This window comes from Dromaius novaehollandiae, chromosome 27 (assembly GCF_036370855.1).
Source record: "Dromaius novaehollandiae isolate bDroNov1 chromosome 27, bDroNov1.hap1, whole genome shotgun sequence".
Lineage (NCBI taxonomy): Eukaryota > Metazoa > Chordata > Aves > Casuariiformes > Dromaiidae > Dromaius > Dromaius novaehollandiae.
In genome coordinates, this window is record NC_088124.1 from 2,695,347 (window position 1) to 2,713,709 (window position 18,363).

The window sequence follows — 18,363 nt, forward strand, 5'->3', positions numbered from 1 at the left end:
ACCCGGTGGGACAAGATAGGAAGAAAAAAGCTAACCCCAACCCCAGCTGATGAGCCAAGGCATGCAGTGGAGATGTACAATTAAACCAGCACCTTAGCCTTATGTTTCGCTCCGCACCCCGTAACCGCAGCAGGATCCAAGTTTGCTGCCCTCTGCTCCGTAGACAACATCTCACCTCCGGCAGCTCCCCGCCGTCAGACGGCTTCAACGTGGCTCCGTCCGGGACATCTCGGTGACTCACGGGTCCACGTGGAGGAGAACGAACAGGCTGAAGTTCAGCTCAGCGCTATTCATCTGCGCATTAGGTAAAATTGTTGGAAAGCAAATTTTTGGCAATCAGCAGCGGACTGGCACCAGGAAACTCGTGGTGTGATGTCAGGCGGCACCATGGCAACTCGGGGATTAATTGCCTGCTTGAACCCAGCCTGAGGACTCGGCTAAGCCAGCGGCAAGCTGCACAAGCCAGCCTCAAACCCTTCAGGGCACAGGAGGGCCTGTCGCTGGCGTGTTTAAGATAAAGCATTTGCATTTCAGTTCTCATCTTGGTCTCCCTTTGCCGGAGATGGGCTAAAACCCTGAAACACAAGTGCCGACCGCTCCCACTTCCCTCCCTCCCCTCCGCTCCCCCAAGACGCTCGGGGAGAGGAGAAGGCAACGCGGCAGGGGAAAATGCTGCACATTTGCTCTCTGGGGATGGAGCAAGAAAACTGTCTCTTTGCAAGAGGAGCCAAAGCCTTCCCCAGGGAAATCTATCCCGGCTCCCCGCAGCTCAGGAGGAAAACTATTCTCAGCCTCAACATCCTATTAGGAGATGTCCCTCGAGATGCGCATGCATGGTTGCACCCCATGAAGGGCTTGTTACCACCATCGTCCCTGCCTGCTTCGTTTCCCCTCTTCCAAGAGCTTCTAAAAACCACCACCTCGGTGCCAGGTACCTGCGAGGCTCCCCGAGGGCTGGTTTATCCACCCAGCATCACCGGTTCCTGGTTACCTGCTGAGCTGAGCTGATGTGGCTGATATCCGAGCTGGGGGGAGTTCCCCCTCCAGCAGCCTCCGCAGGGCAGCCGACGATGGCTCTTCCATTCAGGCTCTTCCAGTCTTTTCTTGCAGAAAGTTTGGATGTAGAGGGAAAAAAGAGACCCCGCCTGCCAAAAACGCATCCGCTTGTCTCTCTCTTCCCCGCCCGCCACAGAAGGGATATCAGCATAACTCCTCAATAATATACATATTTATTTCCTCTTAATTAGTGCTGATATTTACAAAAATTGTGATACTCTATGAAGAATAAATTATATACACTCATGATAAACCAGACAGCAAATGCTCATTTGGAATATGTATGTACACAGATCTGTATACCTATATACAATGTTCAGCCTTACTGACTTGGGTGTCTCCCAGCCCGCGCGAGACCCACAACCCCGAGGACGCCCACGAGTCGCCAATAAGAGCAGTAACGTCTATACACACTGTGCAATTCGGATACAGCTGGTGTCTAAATTTGTGTCTAGCAAACGCATGGTTAAATGACTTGAAATTCCCACGAGTCCTCCTTTAACAGTGTATAGGCCTCTCTCCATTACTGGTCCCATTTCTCCTGTAACCATGGAAACAAAAGGTTCAGTTCCAGCATCATTATTATGAGTCCTTCTTGGGTTTCCTCTTCCTATTGATGCCCTCAAATTAGGCAACACGTACGGATTTGAGCCAAGGCCCCTGTTCTCCCTTGCGCTCCCAGCAGTGAGTAGTGCATGACATTGGAGGACAACAGCGCAGGCTCAAGCAACAAGGGAGCAAGTGCAAATGAATAAGTACAGTCTCATACGCGACAGAAAAATTAAAAAACAATCCCCAACCCCAGAACAGCCATACAAGTCTGGAAAGAGTATGCGGTTCCCGCGCGGGTGTCTACGCGCGCACGGACCTTGGCACGAGACCGTTGGCACGCAACGCTCTACAGCTCCTCGAAGCCAAACCGTTGCCCAGAAGAGAAACGCAGCTAAGGAATTTATCTGTCGCCGCGGACAGTCGGGCCGGGGGATCGCGTTAGCTTGTGCACAGGTGCCCTTGTCCCCCCTCGGGGAGGGGAGCAGCAGCCGGCCCCGATGGCGGGGACCGAGGGGTGCACCAGACCTGGAGGAGATCGAATGCTGGAGGAAGGACCCGCAGCCTTTTTTGGGTGCAAAACCGAACAGCTCAGAGTTGGGAACCAAAGACTTACTGCCCGGACCCTCATGAACATAGACCCTGAGATGCACCAGCTCCAAACACCAACGCCGTCCCTGCAGCTGTCCTGCCCCTCGCTGGAGGAGGCGCATGGAGGAGGCGCGACGGGGACCACCCTGGTGTCCCCATCACCCCAGGACCATCGAACCAGGATGGTTGGAGGGAATTGAAATTCAACCATCACCAAAAAAACCAAAACCCCCAAAGACCACCCACTCCCTGTGCCACTGCGGTTGCACCGCAAACAAATCCCTTAGATTTCGGTTTGGCTTCACCTGCATAGTCAGAGAAATGTGAGCAACAGGCCCAAGCTGGGAATTGGGATCCAGATCCAGGTGTTGCAAAGCTGCTGGTTTGGGGACGGACACGAGTCGGGCACTGACTTGGGACACCGCGTTTCAGCCCCCACCTCCACAGCAAAATCTGGATCCGTCTCCTTGCTCGGGCCCATCTCAAGATGTATTGCAGACTCCGGAGAAGGGAGGAGCCTTTGGTGGAAATTTCAACAGCTGACCCAGGAATTATCGGATAACAAAGCAAGGCCCTTCCCGAAATACCTCCTCCTCCTCTGTCTTTTTCTCTCCTTCTGTGTATTTATGCACAAATATGCCCATATTTATACACCCACATGCTCCACGCTCATAACACCAATTTCGGGATCTTTTTCTTGGGAGAGCACAATGTTCAGATTTGACGGACTTCGACACAAAACATCACTGCGGAGATCAGTTGTCCCGCTAAAGCACATCTCCACATACTGATAATTTTTTCCTAAGCGCTTGACGGTGTCCAGCCAGTACGTGACCCTCACCTGAGCACCCGCAGCACCTATTTTGGAAGCTGTTGACGGGCTGATGGGTTGCCTGCAGGCTTGACCACGCGGTTGCATGTTAGAAAGGGACCCATGCCATAATCGCGGCTCTCCAAAACTGTGGCCATGGCACAAAGGATAAAACTCTTAAAATATGGGGGCTGTCTCCCCTGGATACCTAACCATGGTATCTGGGAGGGCCAGAAGGTTTTATTTTGCCGTACCATCCATGGAAAGAGACGGTATCTCCAAGGGAGGAGGAACAAGGATGCCAGCAACTAGGTTAGGTGGCCTTAGGCTTTATGAGACTAACGTAGATGGTGTCTCGCTCCCCTGCTCTCCAGCCCCTATTTTGGCCAGCCTGAGCCACTACCTTTGGTCTTAGCCACTTTGCCTCTCATTTTCTCGTCCTTGCAAAGTCAAGGGGAGTTTTGGACTCTCAGTATCGCCGCAGAAGCGGGCCCAAAGCCTCTCAAACCAAATTCCTCAAGAAAAAAAAATAAGGAAAAAAAATCACAGTCTCCTCCTGAAAACTGGTTCAAGATCACATCAGTGAGTCAGAAGCAAAGCTAGAAATAGCACTCGAGCTCCGACCTGCAGGCACAAATCCCATTAAAAGCTATAGGGGAATCATTTCTCCGCGCAGGGGAGAGAGCTGGACCCTTCCGCTTTTTGCGGCTCGACAGCTCGTTTCTGACCGCGGCCCCCCGTGACCTGCACAGCAGTCCTGGCTCTTTGGTGGGGGACACCAGTCCCAGATGGCACCTGCGGCTCGGACCCCACCAGCTCGGCGCACGGGTTTGGGTCTGTCGCAGCTGATTTGTGCAACCGTGCTCTCCTCCTGCCTGACCTTGGCAGGTCCTTGGGGCCACCATGTGCCAACGGGGCAGTGGGAGCCTCCGTCCTGCTGGAAAACCGTGCAACACGAAATCTTCTGCCTTCCTGAAAAACAGCCGCCCTCCCCTTCCCGAGATGCTCCCAGTATTTTGGGAAATGCTTCCCACCACCCCGCCGCAGGCTCCGGGCGCAGCACAGCCAGGGCCAGATCCTCCAGGGCTGGAGACGCCGAGAAGCGAGTTGCCCAAAGCCCCTGATATAACCAGCAAGGCGCTTTGCAAAGTCGCACAAAGCGCCAGCATCCCCCAGAAAAGCCCGTAACAACCTGGCCTCGGCCTTCGGTGCACACCAGGAACGGGCTGGCAGCGTGCTGTCGGCCGTCCCGGGCCGGGAAACCCCCGGCAGCAAGCAGCAGGGCTGCCAGCAGCCCCGAAACACGGGCCGCGGCCCCTCGCGAGCTCACCTTGCCGCGCGGCCGGGCTCCGGGACGGGTCGATGGCAGCTGGCTGGCCTCCCCGGGAACCGTGCCTGAGCAGCCGCTTTGTGCCAGCCCTGTGCCGTTCTCCAGGATGAGCTTCGAAATAGAGATTTATTGCTTGCGATTGCATTGCTGGTTTTTTTTCCTCCTCTGTAGTACTTTTTTTAAGGTGTTAAAGTGATTTGGGCTTCGGGGACGCCTATTTCAGAGCTGCATCAGCAGAGAGGGAGAAAAGGATTCCTAATACAATGAAACATAACTTGAGACGTCTCGGAGGCCCCATGCTGCGTGGTGCTGAGCACCTTTCAGGCCCGGCAGCATGCACTGATGCCGGTGGTGCTCTGCACCAGGCAGAAGCCAGGACTCCTGTGCACTAACCATGGACACTTGGTAATAGTTATAGCCGGGCCTGAATCAATCAATCACTAAAAATCAGGAGCAATTCCACTCGGATGAGCGGAGCCACATCAGCACAAGAGATGAATCAGGCCCAAAGCAGCATTTTGAACCATTGCTGTAGAATACGCTAGCACCGTTGTTTTATTGTTATTATTATTTTTTCCCCTCAAAGAGCCAGAAGGGTCAGAAGGACCTTACTTGCCCGCTCTGCGATGGGATGGGATGCCCTGCTCGTACCCTCGCTCTGCAGCCCCGGTACAGGGCTGGCCAGCCCCAAATTCAGCCAAAGCGTACGGGTTCAACAGGTTGCTAAACCACATCTTTCACTGGAGATGCTTTACTGGCCAGGGGCCTCCAAGGAGGTTTGCAGGCCTCTCCTCCGGACCGGTGGGGCACCTGGTCCAGGGATTGTCCCCAACACAGGAAAACACAAGGAAACCTGGAGCAGCATAGGGGAAGCAAATGGGATCCACCTGGAAGAACAGCTCCCAGCTATCCCTGATAGTGCTGGGGCTCGAGGAGGAGCAGGGACAACCCCAAGGTCTCTGCATCCCGGCTGAGCCCTCCCAAAAACCTTAGCAGAAGGCAAATTAAAGGCCAAGGCTGGGTGGGCTGAGCCGAGATGGAGCCCGGCATCAGCCATGCCGTCGCTCCGGAGCGACCCTGAACCTCGCTCGCTGGCCCAGAGCCGCTTTCCCATGCCGTGAGCAGCCCCCGGGCTGTGGGATGGGGTCTGCGGCAGAGCAAGGTAACCGGGGGGACCAACCCCACGACTACGCAGACCCTCTCCCATGGCACCGGTCAGGCTGGCTCAGTTTTCCAGCCCAAAAGGCCCGTGATCCCGCAGCGCTGGAGCTCGCCGCAGCAAATCCCCCCACACCGAGCCCACGGCCCTGAACCAGGGATGCTCCCGAAGCGCCGGCGTCTGCTGAAATTCGGCCTATAGTCGCTCTCTAAATATCTACATACACACACACGCGCGGTAATCGTACGGGAAAACAGCTGAAGATTGCTGACCAAACAAGCCGGGACGCCTCTCCCCGCCGTCCCACCTGGCCTCCGCAGCCTCCCTGCTCAGCAGTAATTTCTGCTCATGACACCCAGATTAACGACTAATTATCGTCCCATGATGAGCGCAGGTGGTTAACTTCCAGCTCACCTTCCCTCGGCTCGTGTGGGGTCCGAACGCTCGGCCGCGCAGGCTTTGCCTTGCTATCTAGCAAACCGCAGTCAGCCCGTGCCTTCCCCCAGCCGGGTTTTAGAGATTTTTGACTCCCGTGAATCTCCGTCAAGCCGCTGGAGAATCTATAAACACTATAAACATGAATACTGTATAGTCTACTAAGAAAATATATATTTGTGTGTGTATTAAATATTCAGATTCATGCAACGAATACCCATGCAGCTGTACTGTATTACTGGTTAAATTTCACTGCAGTATAAATATATTATAGGCCACAGCATAGTTGCTCCAGTTTTATATAGAGATATAAAAAAAGATGCTTTTTTTTTTTTTCCAACTCATTTTCAATGTGTCAGTGGAGGTGTCTTTGGTGATCCTGGAAACAGTGGTGATGGAAGTGTCAGCTAAATAAATAGAGAAAACCCAAGCTCTTGATTTATTTACTTGGCCCTCCCGATGGCTAGCATCGAAAATTTAAGACTTAATAAATAATGTTCTGTCATGCTAATTATCCCTCCCCGGGGCCTCACGCTGGCATGCTGCAGTGGAGGAAACTATTGCAGCATGCAGCAGTCGCCGTTATGAAACACGAGCCCGGGCGACGGGGTCTCACCTGGGGCGGAAAGCCGAGCCTGCAAGTCATTCGGCCGCACGTTCCCTTCGCTAAGCCCTGCCTGACCTTTCCCTAAGCGTTCCCGAAGCTGGGAAGCTGCCTGCCATCCCCCGGGGAGGCGGTTCGGCACGCGGGCGGTGCAGGGAGACGTTGGGGGATGCTCGGCGCTGCCGGGCGCGGGAGCTTTCCCCCCGCCGGCTCCCCCGCGGGTGCAACGGCGCGACTGGCACCCCAAAACGCCTCGAACGCCCCGTGTCTTTGGAAACCCCCGGGCCCGTGATGGGAGCAGAGAAACAAAACGGTTGGTGCATGACAGCTTATTCAGCGTGGAAATCAAAGGTTAAAAGTCACTTACACGGCTATTGCTTCCCATGCAGAACCAAAACACACCGTAGAAAATACTGTGTTGACTACAATGCAGAGCAGCACTCGATATCTGCAACTGTTCCACTTCAGCTTTAAATACCGACTAGGTTTTAGCGACTAGACATCGGTTAGCATTTTGGTGATATTAACATAGTTTGTGTTAGCTAGGGTGCAGTTGGCTGTCTTCAGGTTCTCCTCCCTAAAATCCTCATTGCTATTGTTTACACCTTCCTGAATCTCCATGTAATCCGACTTACTAATGGTAGAGGCACTTCTGCTTTTCTTTAGGTCAGGGGAAGAAGGGATCTTTGGGCAGCTGGTTACTTGCAAATATTGAGCCTGCTCCTCTCCCTCCGTCTCCCGGTGGTAGAAGTAATTGAAGTTGGACACTATGACGGGCACTGGTAAGGCAATCGTTAACACGCCAGCGATGGCACACAAGGATCCCACTATTTTCCCACCGATGGTCGTGGGGACCATGTCTCCATAGCCAACGGTCGTCATGGAAACCACGGCCCACCAGAAGGCGTCGGGGATGCTGGGGAACTGGGACTCGCTCTCGTCTGCCTCTGCGAAGTAGACGGCGCTGGAGAAGAGGATGACGCCGATGAAGAGGAAAAATATCAAGAGGCCCAGCTCCCGCATGCTGGCCTTGAGGGTCTGCCCCAGGATCTGCAGCCCCTTGGAGTGCCGCGAGAGCTTGAAGATCCTGAAGACCCTGACCAGGCGGATGACTCGGAGGATGGCCAGGGACATGGCTTGCTGGCCTTGCTGACCATCCTCCGGCTTCTCAGCCAGCTCTGTCCCTAAGGTGATGAAGTAGGGGATGATGGCTACAATGTCGATAATGTTCATGATGTTGGTAAAAAACCCAGCCTTGCTGGGGCAGGCGAAAAACCTCACCAAGAACTCAAAGGAGAACCAAATGATGCAAAGTGTCTCCACGATGAAGAAGGGGTCTGTGAAAGAGGTGGACTGCTGGTACCCCATGCTGCTGTTGGAGTAGGGCAGATGGCTCAGCCCGCTGCCGTGCATGTCTTCGTTCTCATCCCGAAAAATGGGCAATGTTTCCAGGCAGAAGCTCACGATGGAGATTAAAATCACCATGACGGAGACAATAGCTATAATCCTGGCAGGGCCTGAGCTTTCGGGATACTCGAAGAGCAACCACACTTGTCTCTGAAACTCGTTCTCAGGCAACGGTCTTTCCTCTTCTTTGATGTAGCCTTCATCCTCCCGGAACATCTCCATCGCTTCTTCCCCCAGCTCGTAAAACCGGATCTCTTCCGAGAAGATGTCCAAGGGCACGTTAACAGGCCTCCTCAGCCTCCCACCAGACTGGTAGTAGTACAAAATAGCATCGAAGCTGGGTCTGTTCCGGTCAAAGAAATACTCGTTCCGGAGCGGGTCAAAATATCTCATTCTCTTTTTAGGATCCCCTAGCAAGGTCTCTGGAAACTGGGCTAGCGTCTTGAGCTGCGTCTCAAAGCGCAGACCTGAAATGTTAATGACCACCCTCTCGCAGCATTCATGGTCGGTCTCGGGATTATACGTGTCCTGCGGGTGACCGGGAAGAGCTGCAGCTTCATCTGCAGGATCTCCGGTAGCAACTGTCATATTTAGGTTTACAAGAAATCCTTAGGCTAAACTCTTCCGAGTGCCCGGCGGCGGGATCGGACTCAGGACAAGGCTACTATCCTGCGGAAGGACAGGTACGTAGGTGTGGAAGTGTCTCATGAAAAGGCGAAGGGATGATAAAACAGAGAAAATAAAAAAGGAAAGAAAATTGCCCCTGCTGAGAGAGAGAGAGAGATGAAGTAAAGTTGGGGGGAGGAGAGCAGCTCCCTTCGCTAGCTCGTCTATCACCCTCCTCGGGGGATTTTAATTCGCCTTCCTTGGGACAGACTTCAAAAACTCCCGTCTAAACCCCCTGGGTAGAAGAGAAGACACTTGAGGACGCCTTCATCTATTCCAAGCCAACGCTGAAAAACTGGCATTAGCAAAACAACTTTTGTTGGATAAAAAAATTAAAAAAAATAGAAGGGGGAAGGGAAGAGGAAGGAAGGAAAAAACCATCCAGCCCTAAACGGGTGCAGGGACCACGCTGGGTGCCCGGGAGAGGCGGCTACGGTCTCAGCTCAATGCCAGGCATGCAGCTAAGGGTTAACACCGAACCGTGCAACATCAGGCAACCCGGCGCCAGCCGCCGGGAAAGCGCTAAGGGCTCCGGCACGCTCCCGCTCCTCCTGCCCCGGCCAGCAAGCCGCAAGGCAACATGCTGCCCTCCCTGCGCGGAGCCCACCCGGGGGTCCGCAGCCGCCCGGCTCGGGGGCCGCCGGCTCCTAGGAGCCTCGTGGACCGCTGCGGGCGCCCGGCTCTGCCGCCGGCATCCCGGCTCCTGTCATTCTCCGCAAACCACCATGGCACAGAGAAAACAAATCACATTACCTGCAGCAGGCAAATCTTAGTGGCTCTTAGTGACACCGCTTATCTGACCCCGGGGAAAATCCTAGAGAGAAACACAGGCTTCCAAGATCCCCATTATTTCCTCTCTCTTCAAAGTTAAAAATAATGGTGAGTCATCGCAGAAAAGGAGAAGGGACAGGAAAAAAGGGGGCAGCTTCCCGGATGGTGCAAGTCGGGTCTCGTAATGGTTTGGACTGGAGAAGGAGAGAGAGGGAGAGGGAGAAGGACAGACGGAGCGAGCGCGTCTTCTCGGGAGCTGTTGCAGATCCGCACTTCAGGGCAGACGAGCGTCTGTCTGCTGCCTTCGGCACGGCGGCGGAAAGATGCTAAGCTCAGCAAAACCCGATGTCCCCAGTGTCCTCGGGAGGTGTGGCATCGCCTGGAAAAAACAGCGAGAAGGTAGGAAGCTGGCGGCAGCATCCGCAGAGCCCCCAGGTCCTCCGGGCAGCCCCTTTTCTTCCTCCCCCCGCTCCTGCGAGCTGTTTTCCTGACGCCCGGCTAAGCCTGCACTGCAACACGGGAAGAGGGGGAGAGCGCGCTAGCGGCGGAAGAAAAAAGAAGAGGGTAAAAAACCCTGAGCCCCGTCTCGCTGCCGCCGCGGCTGCCCAGGGGAGCCGGTGCCAGGGAGGAGGGAGGCAGCGCGGGGGGGGCACCGCAGCCCCCGCCGGCCGAGGATGCTCGGCGAAGCCGCCAGCGGCTGGGTACCAGGAGCAAGGATGCTCCGGCCGACGCAAGACCAAGGCCAGCTGCTCCCGAATGGCTCAGGAGCATCGTGGCCGTGGTACCTACACAACCCCCCCTCCCCGAATAAGCCACCCCCAGGGACATTCGAGTGCGGTGGGCAAATTTTCCCAGGGGGACGGGGATGCTCAGGTCCCCAGGCCTCGCCGCTCCGACCGGGCGCTCGGGGAGCCCAGCCCGGCCGCCGGCTCGCGGCACGGGGATGCTCGACGCCGAGACGTCCAACCAACCTTTTCCCTTTTTCCCCCCCCAATATCCCCCCCTTCCCCCAAAGAGAAAATCCTCTAACCTCCCTCCTTCGGCTCCAACTCCACTCGTCTACTTTGCGCCAGGATTACAGAACCGGGGAGGGGAGGCAGGTGGAAAATAACCCCCCGGTCCGCGTCGTCTCGGCAGAGATTTCGGCTGTCACCAGGCCATTCATGCCCGGTGCTTTCCCTTCCCAGCAGCAGCCAGGGACATATTGCACCAGATCCTCCTTTCCTTGGAAATTTCCCCTTTCTGCTCAACCCTCCTCTCCCTTCTCCTTATGCACTAGAAAAAATAGTACAACCCTGACAAGGCTTGCAGCAGTCAACCGCCTCGCTTAACCCTTTTCTGCCAGGCCCACAGCAGAGCAGGTTAGCGTTTGTCCCAGTTTTTCCTCCTTTTCCTGCATTTCCCCCCCAGAGGCTCACTCAGAAGTTCAGGTGGATCCGACCTCCCTGGGCCTTTACAAGCAGCATGCGAAAAAACCCACAAATATCCTGTATTTCCTGCTGCAAAAGATGTCAGGCATTCACTAGCCCCCATTCCAGCCAAAAATCAACCAATCTTGATTTTTTTTTTTTAATACACTGTTTTTCTTCTGCCCATGAACTCTCTCCTCCCCCTTCTCCCTTCCTGAAACACCCAAGGTTTGTTTAACGCCACAATGATTTACTTTAAAGAGATGATTTTTATTTGGCTGGAGATCTAGGCTCATTTTTCTGCATCCGAATCAAAGCGCCTCGCACCTATCAGCGATGGTTTTGGTACCGGGAGTGTCGACATCGCCCACCCCAGCGCTCCGTCCCTGCTGCTTTCCCCTCGCCGCACACTTTTTCAACCTCCCTCCCATTCCCAGAGCATCCTTTGGTCTAGTTCATGCAAATTTGGGGTTTTGGAGGAAGGCAAAGAGGATGATTTGCCAAGAGCCCCCCCCAGCTTTTCCTTGCACGCACAGACCCGGCTCGGCCCGAGCTCGCTGCCGGCGTGAGACATTCCCGGCTTTCCAGGGCCGAGCAGGATTTGGGGCTGCCCGCGCCGGGCGCAAGGTCGACCTTTGCAACCAAAATAGCAACCTGCCCATTTGCACAGGTTTTTGCAAACCGCTGTTTGAGCCGGGAAAGGGGGGGGAAAGGCACCAACTTGCACCGGGCTCTGCAGCGGGGCATGCGGCGAATGCACAAGCAGCGCCCAGCTCCCGACCCCCCGGCGAGGGGGCACCGGCCGCTCCCGAGGGGAACCGCCGAGCGCGGCCCGGCTCCGCCATGAATATTCAGAAGATTAATATGAGTCTCTTCCCCCCCCTCCGCAAGCAAGAGACCTAGATTTCAACCACTGGGAACTAATCACATCCCCGGATACGTGATGCTGCTCCAGCGCACGGCTCCCGTCTGCACCCGGCTTGGCAATAGCCTGGATCTGCCCGGGGAGGCTCACGGGGGGACGGTGGCAGTTTTGGGGATGGAGAGGGAGCCCAGGGCGAGCGCGGGGGCCATGGGGCTCCAGGCTGCCGTGCAAACCGCACCAGCCCTGCTCCTTGCCCCAGCACGGCCAAGGCGAGGGCATGCACGGCTGGTAAAGAGCTCCTTAAATCAGCGCTTTGCTAATTACTGACCTCCTCCCCTGCAAACAGGGGCATCTCCCTTCTCCAAAAATGGGAGAGCACCACGCACATGCAGCCTTGCTTCTCCCCATGGCCTTGCAGGCCCCTATAGCATTTGGGAAACGTATAGGTTGGCCCCCACGAAGCCATCCGCGTGGATCGCCCTGCCTTCATCCCGCTGCCCCGAGGAGAGTGCCTGGGAAACGGCCGGCATCGAAAAGCGCCCGGGATCCGGCAGAGATCTCCTGTTCCCGCGCTCAGCCGTCGAATTTGCAGGGGCCGTCGGTGCCGGGGGCAGCCGTGTGCGTGATTTCATCCGCATCGTTTTAGCCTTTTTCAAAGGCAGATCAGCCGCAGCAGAGAAGGGGAGGCTGAAACCAGAAAGCGATTTGCCCGAGGCTAATACTTATGCAATACGCAGGAACCAAGGCCGGACAGAGCAGTTCAGGCAAAGCTGAATTTATAACTTGTTATTCCCACTGCTCCATCACTAAGGGCTTTGCAAAAAGCTGCTTTTTACATATACACAGAGAAACGGTCTCCTTTTAAAGGGCCAAAACACCATCTCCGCTGATTTGCTATAGTTTTTCTCAATTGAGTGATGCTCTCCTGATTTACTATCCTAATCGCGGAGCTATTATCATAATCGGCGCCTCTGCACACGCCTCCCTCCGCCGCACTGACAATTCAGGATTCAGCCCAACATTTCAGAAAATTAAGCGAGTGATACACAGCACCCACTTGTCTGTTTTACATGCCTTTAAATGGCTGAGGTCTTTGCTTCAGGAGTATAACTAAAAAACGTGGAGCGGCATCAAGTCTCTTCCGGGCTGTTCCCGTTATCCCCATGGACTTTAGAGTCACCCTAACAGGAAAACTTACACTAGCTCCTCTTTTTGCAAAAAAAAATTAATAATAAAGATTTAAACCACGTTTTTCCACAGTGCACATTGCTAGGCTGGGCAGGGGTGCAGCCAGGCCATGCTGTTCAACCAAAAAGCCAAAATTCCCCACCAAAGCCTCTGATAACAAGGAAAGAAAAAAAAAAAAAAAGAAAAGAGGAAAACATTTCAGAAAATCCCTCAGGTCCATCCTCACCCCCTTATCCAGGGCCACGAAACGCAAGCCCTGAGGTCAAGCCTGGCCTAACCACAGCCCCACACCGGGGCCCAGGACCCCTGGGATCGGCCACCAGCTCCTTAATGCAGCAATAAGTCAAGCTGCTCCCTCATCCTCTTGCAGGGAGGTGTGGGAACATCTCTGGAGAGGATGGACATGCTCCCCCCTACCCTGGCATGGGTCCTCACCATGATGGCATGTGCCCACGGTGTCCTTGCCGGGGACCCCATGCCACCTCCTGCAAGGACAGATGGGCTTGGAGGGACAGGAAGGGGCAGGAAAAGCCACATCGCGGTGGGTTTGGACACACGGATAAGCACCGCTGGGCTCCCGCGGTCCCTAGCAAACAAGGCTCAAGGCAGGAGACACCTCCAGGTCCCCGTCTCCACCGGGGCTTTCCAGCACCTGGGGTTGACGTAACTGGGCCCCGGGTAATTTTAGGAGCTGTGAAAACCGTAAGCGAGTTCCCCGGGCTGTGAGTCAGCCTCGGGGAGGAAGCAGCCGCCTTGGCCCCCCACGTCGAGGCGGCTGCAGACGTCAGAGGAAGGCGCGGGTGCCCACGTCGCCCCAAAATCCCTTCGCCGCAAGCGCTCGCGCCTTGGTGCGCAAGTGCGGGATGAGGAGACACGCAGAGATGTCGGTGACCCCGATGTCGCAGTCCGGCAGCTAAAAGCACAAGCAGCCCAGGAACAACCTGACACAGACACGAGGACCGGACTCTGCTCTTCCATAGCAGATGCTGCCGGAGAATCCCAACATGTTGCCATGCAGGAGGTCAGAGCATCTCCATCGGGAGACGTGGAGATGAAGGGAGGTTCAGGGGATCGCCCAAGGTCACACGGAGGAGTAGCAGAGCAAGTGGTGATGGCCAGGCCATGCAGGACCTGGAAGGACCTCCCAGTCTCCTGGACCATCTATATCATTGCTTCATCCCCCAGCACCTCTCCACGCACAGGAATTGCCCTAATGAATAGTCCATATTGGTCCTCTTCCAAATCCTAGTAATAAGATGGACCCGAGTCACCAGCTTCATCATTTTGGGAGTTCCTCTCCGAGCCAAAGCACATCAAAGCCAAGGGAGTCTCCACCAAGGCACATCACAGCCAACAGAAAACAGCAGATGCTGCCCATCTGCAAAGTTAGCATTAAATACATTCTCCCTATATTTCTCCAAATTACTCTTCTTAATTAAATAAGTGATTATTGTAGATTTTTTAGAATTAGATTATTTAGAATTCAGATTTAACTCTGAATTTTTCTTTGGTCAAGACTGTCAAGTTGCAACATCTTTGCCTCCAAAGACGCTCCAGTAGGCTTTAGCATCTTGCCTAGAGAGGAGGCAGCAGCAACGTTGCCCAGGCATCGTTCATCGAAAATAAAGGTCATCTTGCCCCGCCAAAACACGATAATGAACTTCAGGTCTTGGGGGCTTGGGAACTCACTTAGATTGTGAATTTTTCATGCCGCGTGGCCGCTGGCTTTAGGAGAGCTAATGGACGAGGTGCCTTTAGCACTGCTCCGCGGGGCAGGGCTGGTGCGGGGCGAGTGCTGGCTGCCAGCAGGTACCTGCAGGATGGGCGAGCGCCCGCTCCAGCCTCACCGGTTAAAAGGCTCTCAAAGACACTTTATTTGACATGCACAGACAGAAAGGAATGGGCCAAATTATCAAAGAGCAGAGAAATCAATAGCCTCCTCCCAGCCAGGCCGGAGTGCTCTCGGCTGCGGGAAGAAAATCCTTCCTGCAAGCAAGCCCGCCTCGCGCTGCTGCATCTCTTCTGCATGCAAAATCTCCCCAGCCCTCCCCGGGGCTGGGACTTTATTTACGGCCTCAGCTGAGCCCCCGTCGGCTGCAGGCAGTTGTCTCCCTGCAGAGGGGACCCAGCTGCACCCCTCCATCCTTTGAGGGCTCGTTGCAGAGCTCCAACCCCAGCAGATAAACAGGGTTTCTCCAAGGCTCGCAGGACCTGCTCGCCAAAGCGGAGATGCTGAAGGCAGGCCAGCTTTGCAGAGCACGTTTTGGAAATCGGGTCATTTTTAACCATTTTGAACATGTCACTGCAGCTCCCACGGCATGAGCTGATCGTGGCTCTCATTTGGGGTGGGTGGCCAGGGCAGAAGGGTGCTGCGGTCCCTGTGTCACCCGAGCCGGAGCGCCGGGTCCCACGCTCGCAGCGGTGCCACGCATGTGTGCAGCTTCCACTGCCCTCTACTGGAGCATCCCAGCCCATCCCTGCGCCCAAAAGTACCTTTTTTCCTTCCCTCCTTTCCTCTTCCCACCCCAGGGCTGGTGGTCCTGGTCCAAGTGGCTGCATCAGGCCACAAGCCCAGCTGCAGGGACCCCCGGGAGGCTGGGGAAAGCCTTGCATTTGGGTGCTGCACCAAAATAACCCCCCCATCCTCTGCATCCTGCGTGCTTCAGTTTGGAACCCCCATCCTGGACCAAAAGGGGCTTTGTGTCCTTGTAATATTTCCCCCCAGCTTTTTTTCTTTTTTTCTTTTTTTTTAAGGCTTCATATTTAACTCTGTTATCCCAATTCCTCCGATTTCCACCCCATCTAGGGCTGCTGGTGCAGCGAGGTCTGCAAGCTGGTGCAGAGTGGTATAGAAAAATCTGTGCATCTATCAGTCTCTTAAATGTGCTCTCCGCTGGCTGGGAGGGTCCTGGGGGGGGGGGGGAACCGCCGGGGCCAGGCGCTAGGACAGGCGCAGGCAGCAGCAGCCCTGCCGCAGGTGCCGGGGACACCGGCAGAGCCCACCCACGGGGCACCCGCAACGCTGCCGCCACCGCAGCCTCCCGCGGGAATTGCAAATAACTGGGAAAGCAGAGAGGTCCGAGAGGCCCCTTGCACCCTCTGCCTTTTGGAGGAGGATGGGGGGGTTCAGCTCCAGCAGGGATGCCGGGCTGATGGTGCTCAGCACCTTCCCAAAGGCTTCACAGCACGGGCTCGAGGGTCTCCAGGCATCACGGCTGCATCAGCCACGAGATGCAGCGCCCGGCACGGGCGGCCGACCGGAGCCGCGGCCCCGCCGTGCCGCAAGCCGTGCCAAACCCCGCGCCGTGCCAAATCGCAGGCACGCCGCATCACGGGCCGTGCCAAGCCATGGGCTGTGCCAGACCGTGCACCACGCCAGAGCGCGAGTCGTGCCAAGCCGCTGGCCACGCCAGCCCGCTTTGGCTCGGCCCCCGCGTTCACCGTAAGCGTCGAAAGCCGGCGTAGCCTGGAAGGAGGCTGAAAGCCAGGGCTGGAGGACAGCGAACGCAGCCCACGGCACCCAGGCTGGGCTCCAGCAGGGAGGCTGCGGTGGCGGCAAGGTGACATGCCCAGGGCTACGCGGGTGGGCAGTGTCGGAGCCCCCGTCTCTGCCAGGGCTGCGCTACCTCGCGCGCGGCACCGCTCGTTACTCCATACCCCCGCAGCATCCTCTTCCCTGTCATTTCTCTGCCTTATTTACTATTTCTTCGTCTCCCACCCCCTCTTTTGGGAAGAGCCAGACTTCCCCGTTGCCATGGAAGCCCTCCCCCTCTCCCCTCGCTTCTTCAAAGAGGTTTTCATCTGCCGCTTTATAAAAATGGCTATTTTTAGCCCCGGCTTCCCCTTCTCCCCCTCCCCACAGTTTCCTGCGTGACCAGCCTCCAAAAGCCACGGTTTTTCCTGCAGCCGGCACGGGGCTTCCCATGGGGCCGGCAGAGCTGATCCATCCTCCCCCAGGCAACGCTGCACACCCCAATCTCAGCAGTTTTCCCCCCAAACCCTGCCACAGGGCTGCTGAATTTCTCTGCAGAGATAAAAACACTCCCTTTTTGCAGAAAGGTCCTGGGAGCATCCAGAATAGCCACAGCTCTCAGCATCTCCTGTTGGGATCCTCAGGAAAGACCTCAAGACAGGCCAGAGTCCTGGGCAGATCCAAAATGGAGCTTGGGAGCTTCTGCTTGGCTCCCCTTTGGGAGAAGGACCGAGCCCCACAGGGCTACTGCAGCATTTATTAAGATCTCAGCAAGCTCTTTCCTCCCAAAATGAGCTAGTTTGTTGGCATCTTCATCCCATCTGTGACAGATGGGGCACATCTCATCTATGCAGATGCATAAAACAAGAGGGGACTCATGTGAACATCTGCCTGGAAAACCAGTAGATGAAGACTCCTCTCACACACGCTGATCATGGAAAAAGCAAAGACCCAGCTGAAACACGGGGTAAACCCTTGGTATCAGCATTGTCCATGGAGGAGCATGGGCAAACGCATAGAAACTATTAAAAAAGTAACCTTAGTAGCCCCAGGGATAGATGTGATAGAAGGAAGAGCAGCCAACAAGCCTTTTGGAAGGCAATCACGGCTCCCCGCTCTGCAGGAGCTCTTTCGAGGAGCTCTGGAGAAGGGCAACCTGCTCTGATGGGATGCTGCCATTTGCAGAAGATTCCCCGAAAGAAAAATTCCCCAAAGAAGAGGAAGCCTCGAAAATCCAGGTCTGCTCTGCAAGCAGATCACCTGTGTCCCCAGGCAGGGCTGGGATAGAAGGGAAGCTCCTTCTGGGTGCCAACATCTGCTTAGAAGCTCGGAGGTGAGGAGCAGGGAAAAGCGGTTGGCTCCCACTGCGGGGAGGGTCAGCAGCATCTGGAAAAGCAGGATGCTACCAGAGGGGCTAATTTAAGCCTCATTAACATGGTTTGCCAAGAGGGGAAAATATTCTGTACAAGAGCAACTCATGGGGCTGGGAGAGCCCTGGAAAAAGACCCAGGTGACAAGACCAAGCACAGAGGTGGGTGCTGAGGGTGAGCAGGGCTTCACTCCCAGCTCCCGTGCCCAGAGAGCTGGGAAAAGAGAGCAGGAGTGGGATAAAATCCTGAAAGGTGGTGAGATAGTGAATAGGGAGCAATTAATCACGATTTCCTCATAGCTCTAGTAAATGGCACCCAGGGAAGTTTCCAAGCAGCAGATTTAAAGCCAGCAGACGAAGGGCTCATTCCACACGTTGCATCGAGACTCGTTGCTGGAGGCTGCTGGTAGCAGCACAGTCATCCAAACATCCAAAGCTCTGCTGCATTTACATGCCGCAAGCCCAGGCAGCGCAGTGCTGTGCCATCCTAGCGCCGTACGCAGCTCAACATGCTCTCTACTGCGTTATTGCTGCAGTGGCTTTTGCCCACCACCTTTTATAACCTGCAAAGAGCCAGCTGGAGGCATCCACCCCCCCCCAGGTTGACCTACATCCCCTGGTCTTTGCACTGCTCCTCCTGCCAGAAGGAAAGGAGATAGTAAATAAAAATGAACACAAAAA

General features: G+C 55.4%; 1 protein-coding gene across 2 annotated transcripts; it reads right to left on the reverse strand.

Moving 5' to 3' along the window:
- Nucleotides 1–1,314: 1,314 nt before the first annotated feature.
- KCNA2 (potassium voltage-gated channel subfamily A member 2) lies at nt 1,315–10,620 on the reverse strand. 2 transcript variants are annotated; one of them, XM_026111989.2, is made up of 3 exons: nt 10,410–10,620; nt 9,362–9,758; nt 1,315–8,708 (listed from the first exon to the last, which is right to left on the reverse strand). In XM_026111989.2, the coding sequence occupies exon 3, from the start codon at nt 8,528–8,530 to the stop codon at nt 7,031–7,033; it is 1,500 nt and encodes a 499-aa protein (XP_025967774.2). In that variant the 5' UTR covers nt 8,531–8,708; nt 9,362–9,758; nt 10,410–10,620; the 3' UTR covers nt 1,315–7,030. The 2 variants fall into 2 exon arrangements, with proteins under 2 accessions (XP_025967774.2, XP_064354212.1); XM_064498142.1 differs by lacking the exon at nt 10,410–10,620 and having other exon boundaries at nt 9,362–9,984.
- Nucleotides 10,621–18,363: the final 7,743 nt, after the last annotated feature.

What these genes read in the sequence shown, in the direction of transcription:
- KCNA2 (XM_026111989.2), bottom strand. Translation starts at nt 8,530, where the DNA reads ATGACAGTTGCTACCGGAGATCCTGCAGATGAAGCTGCAGCTCTTCCC.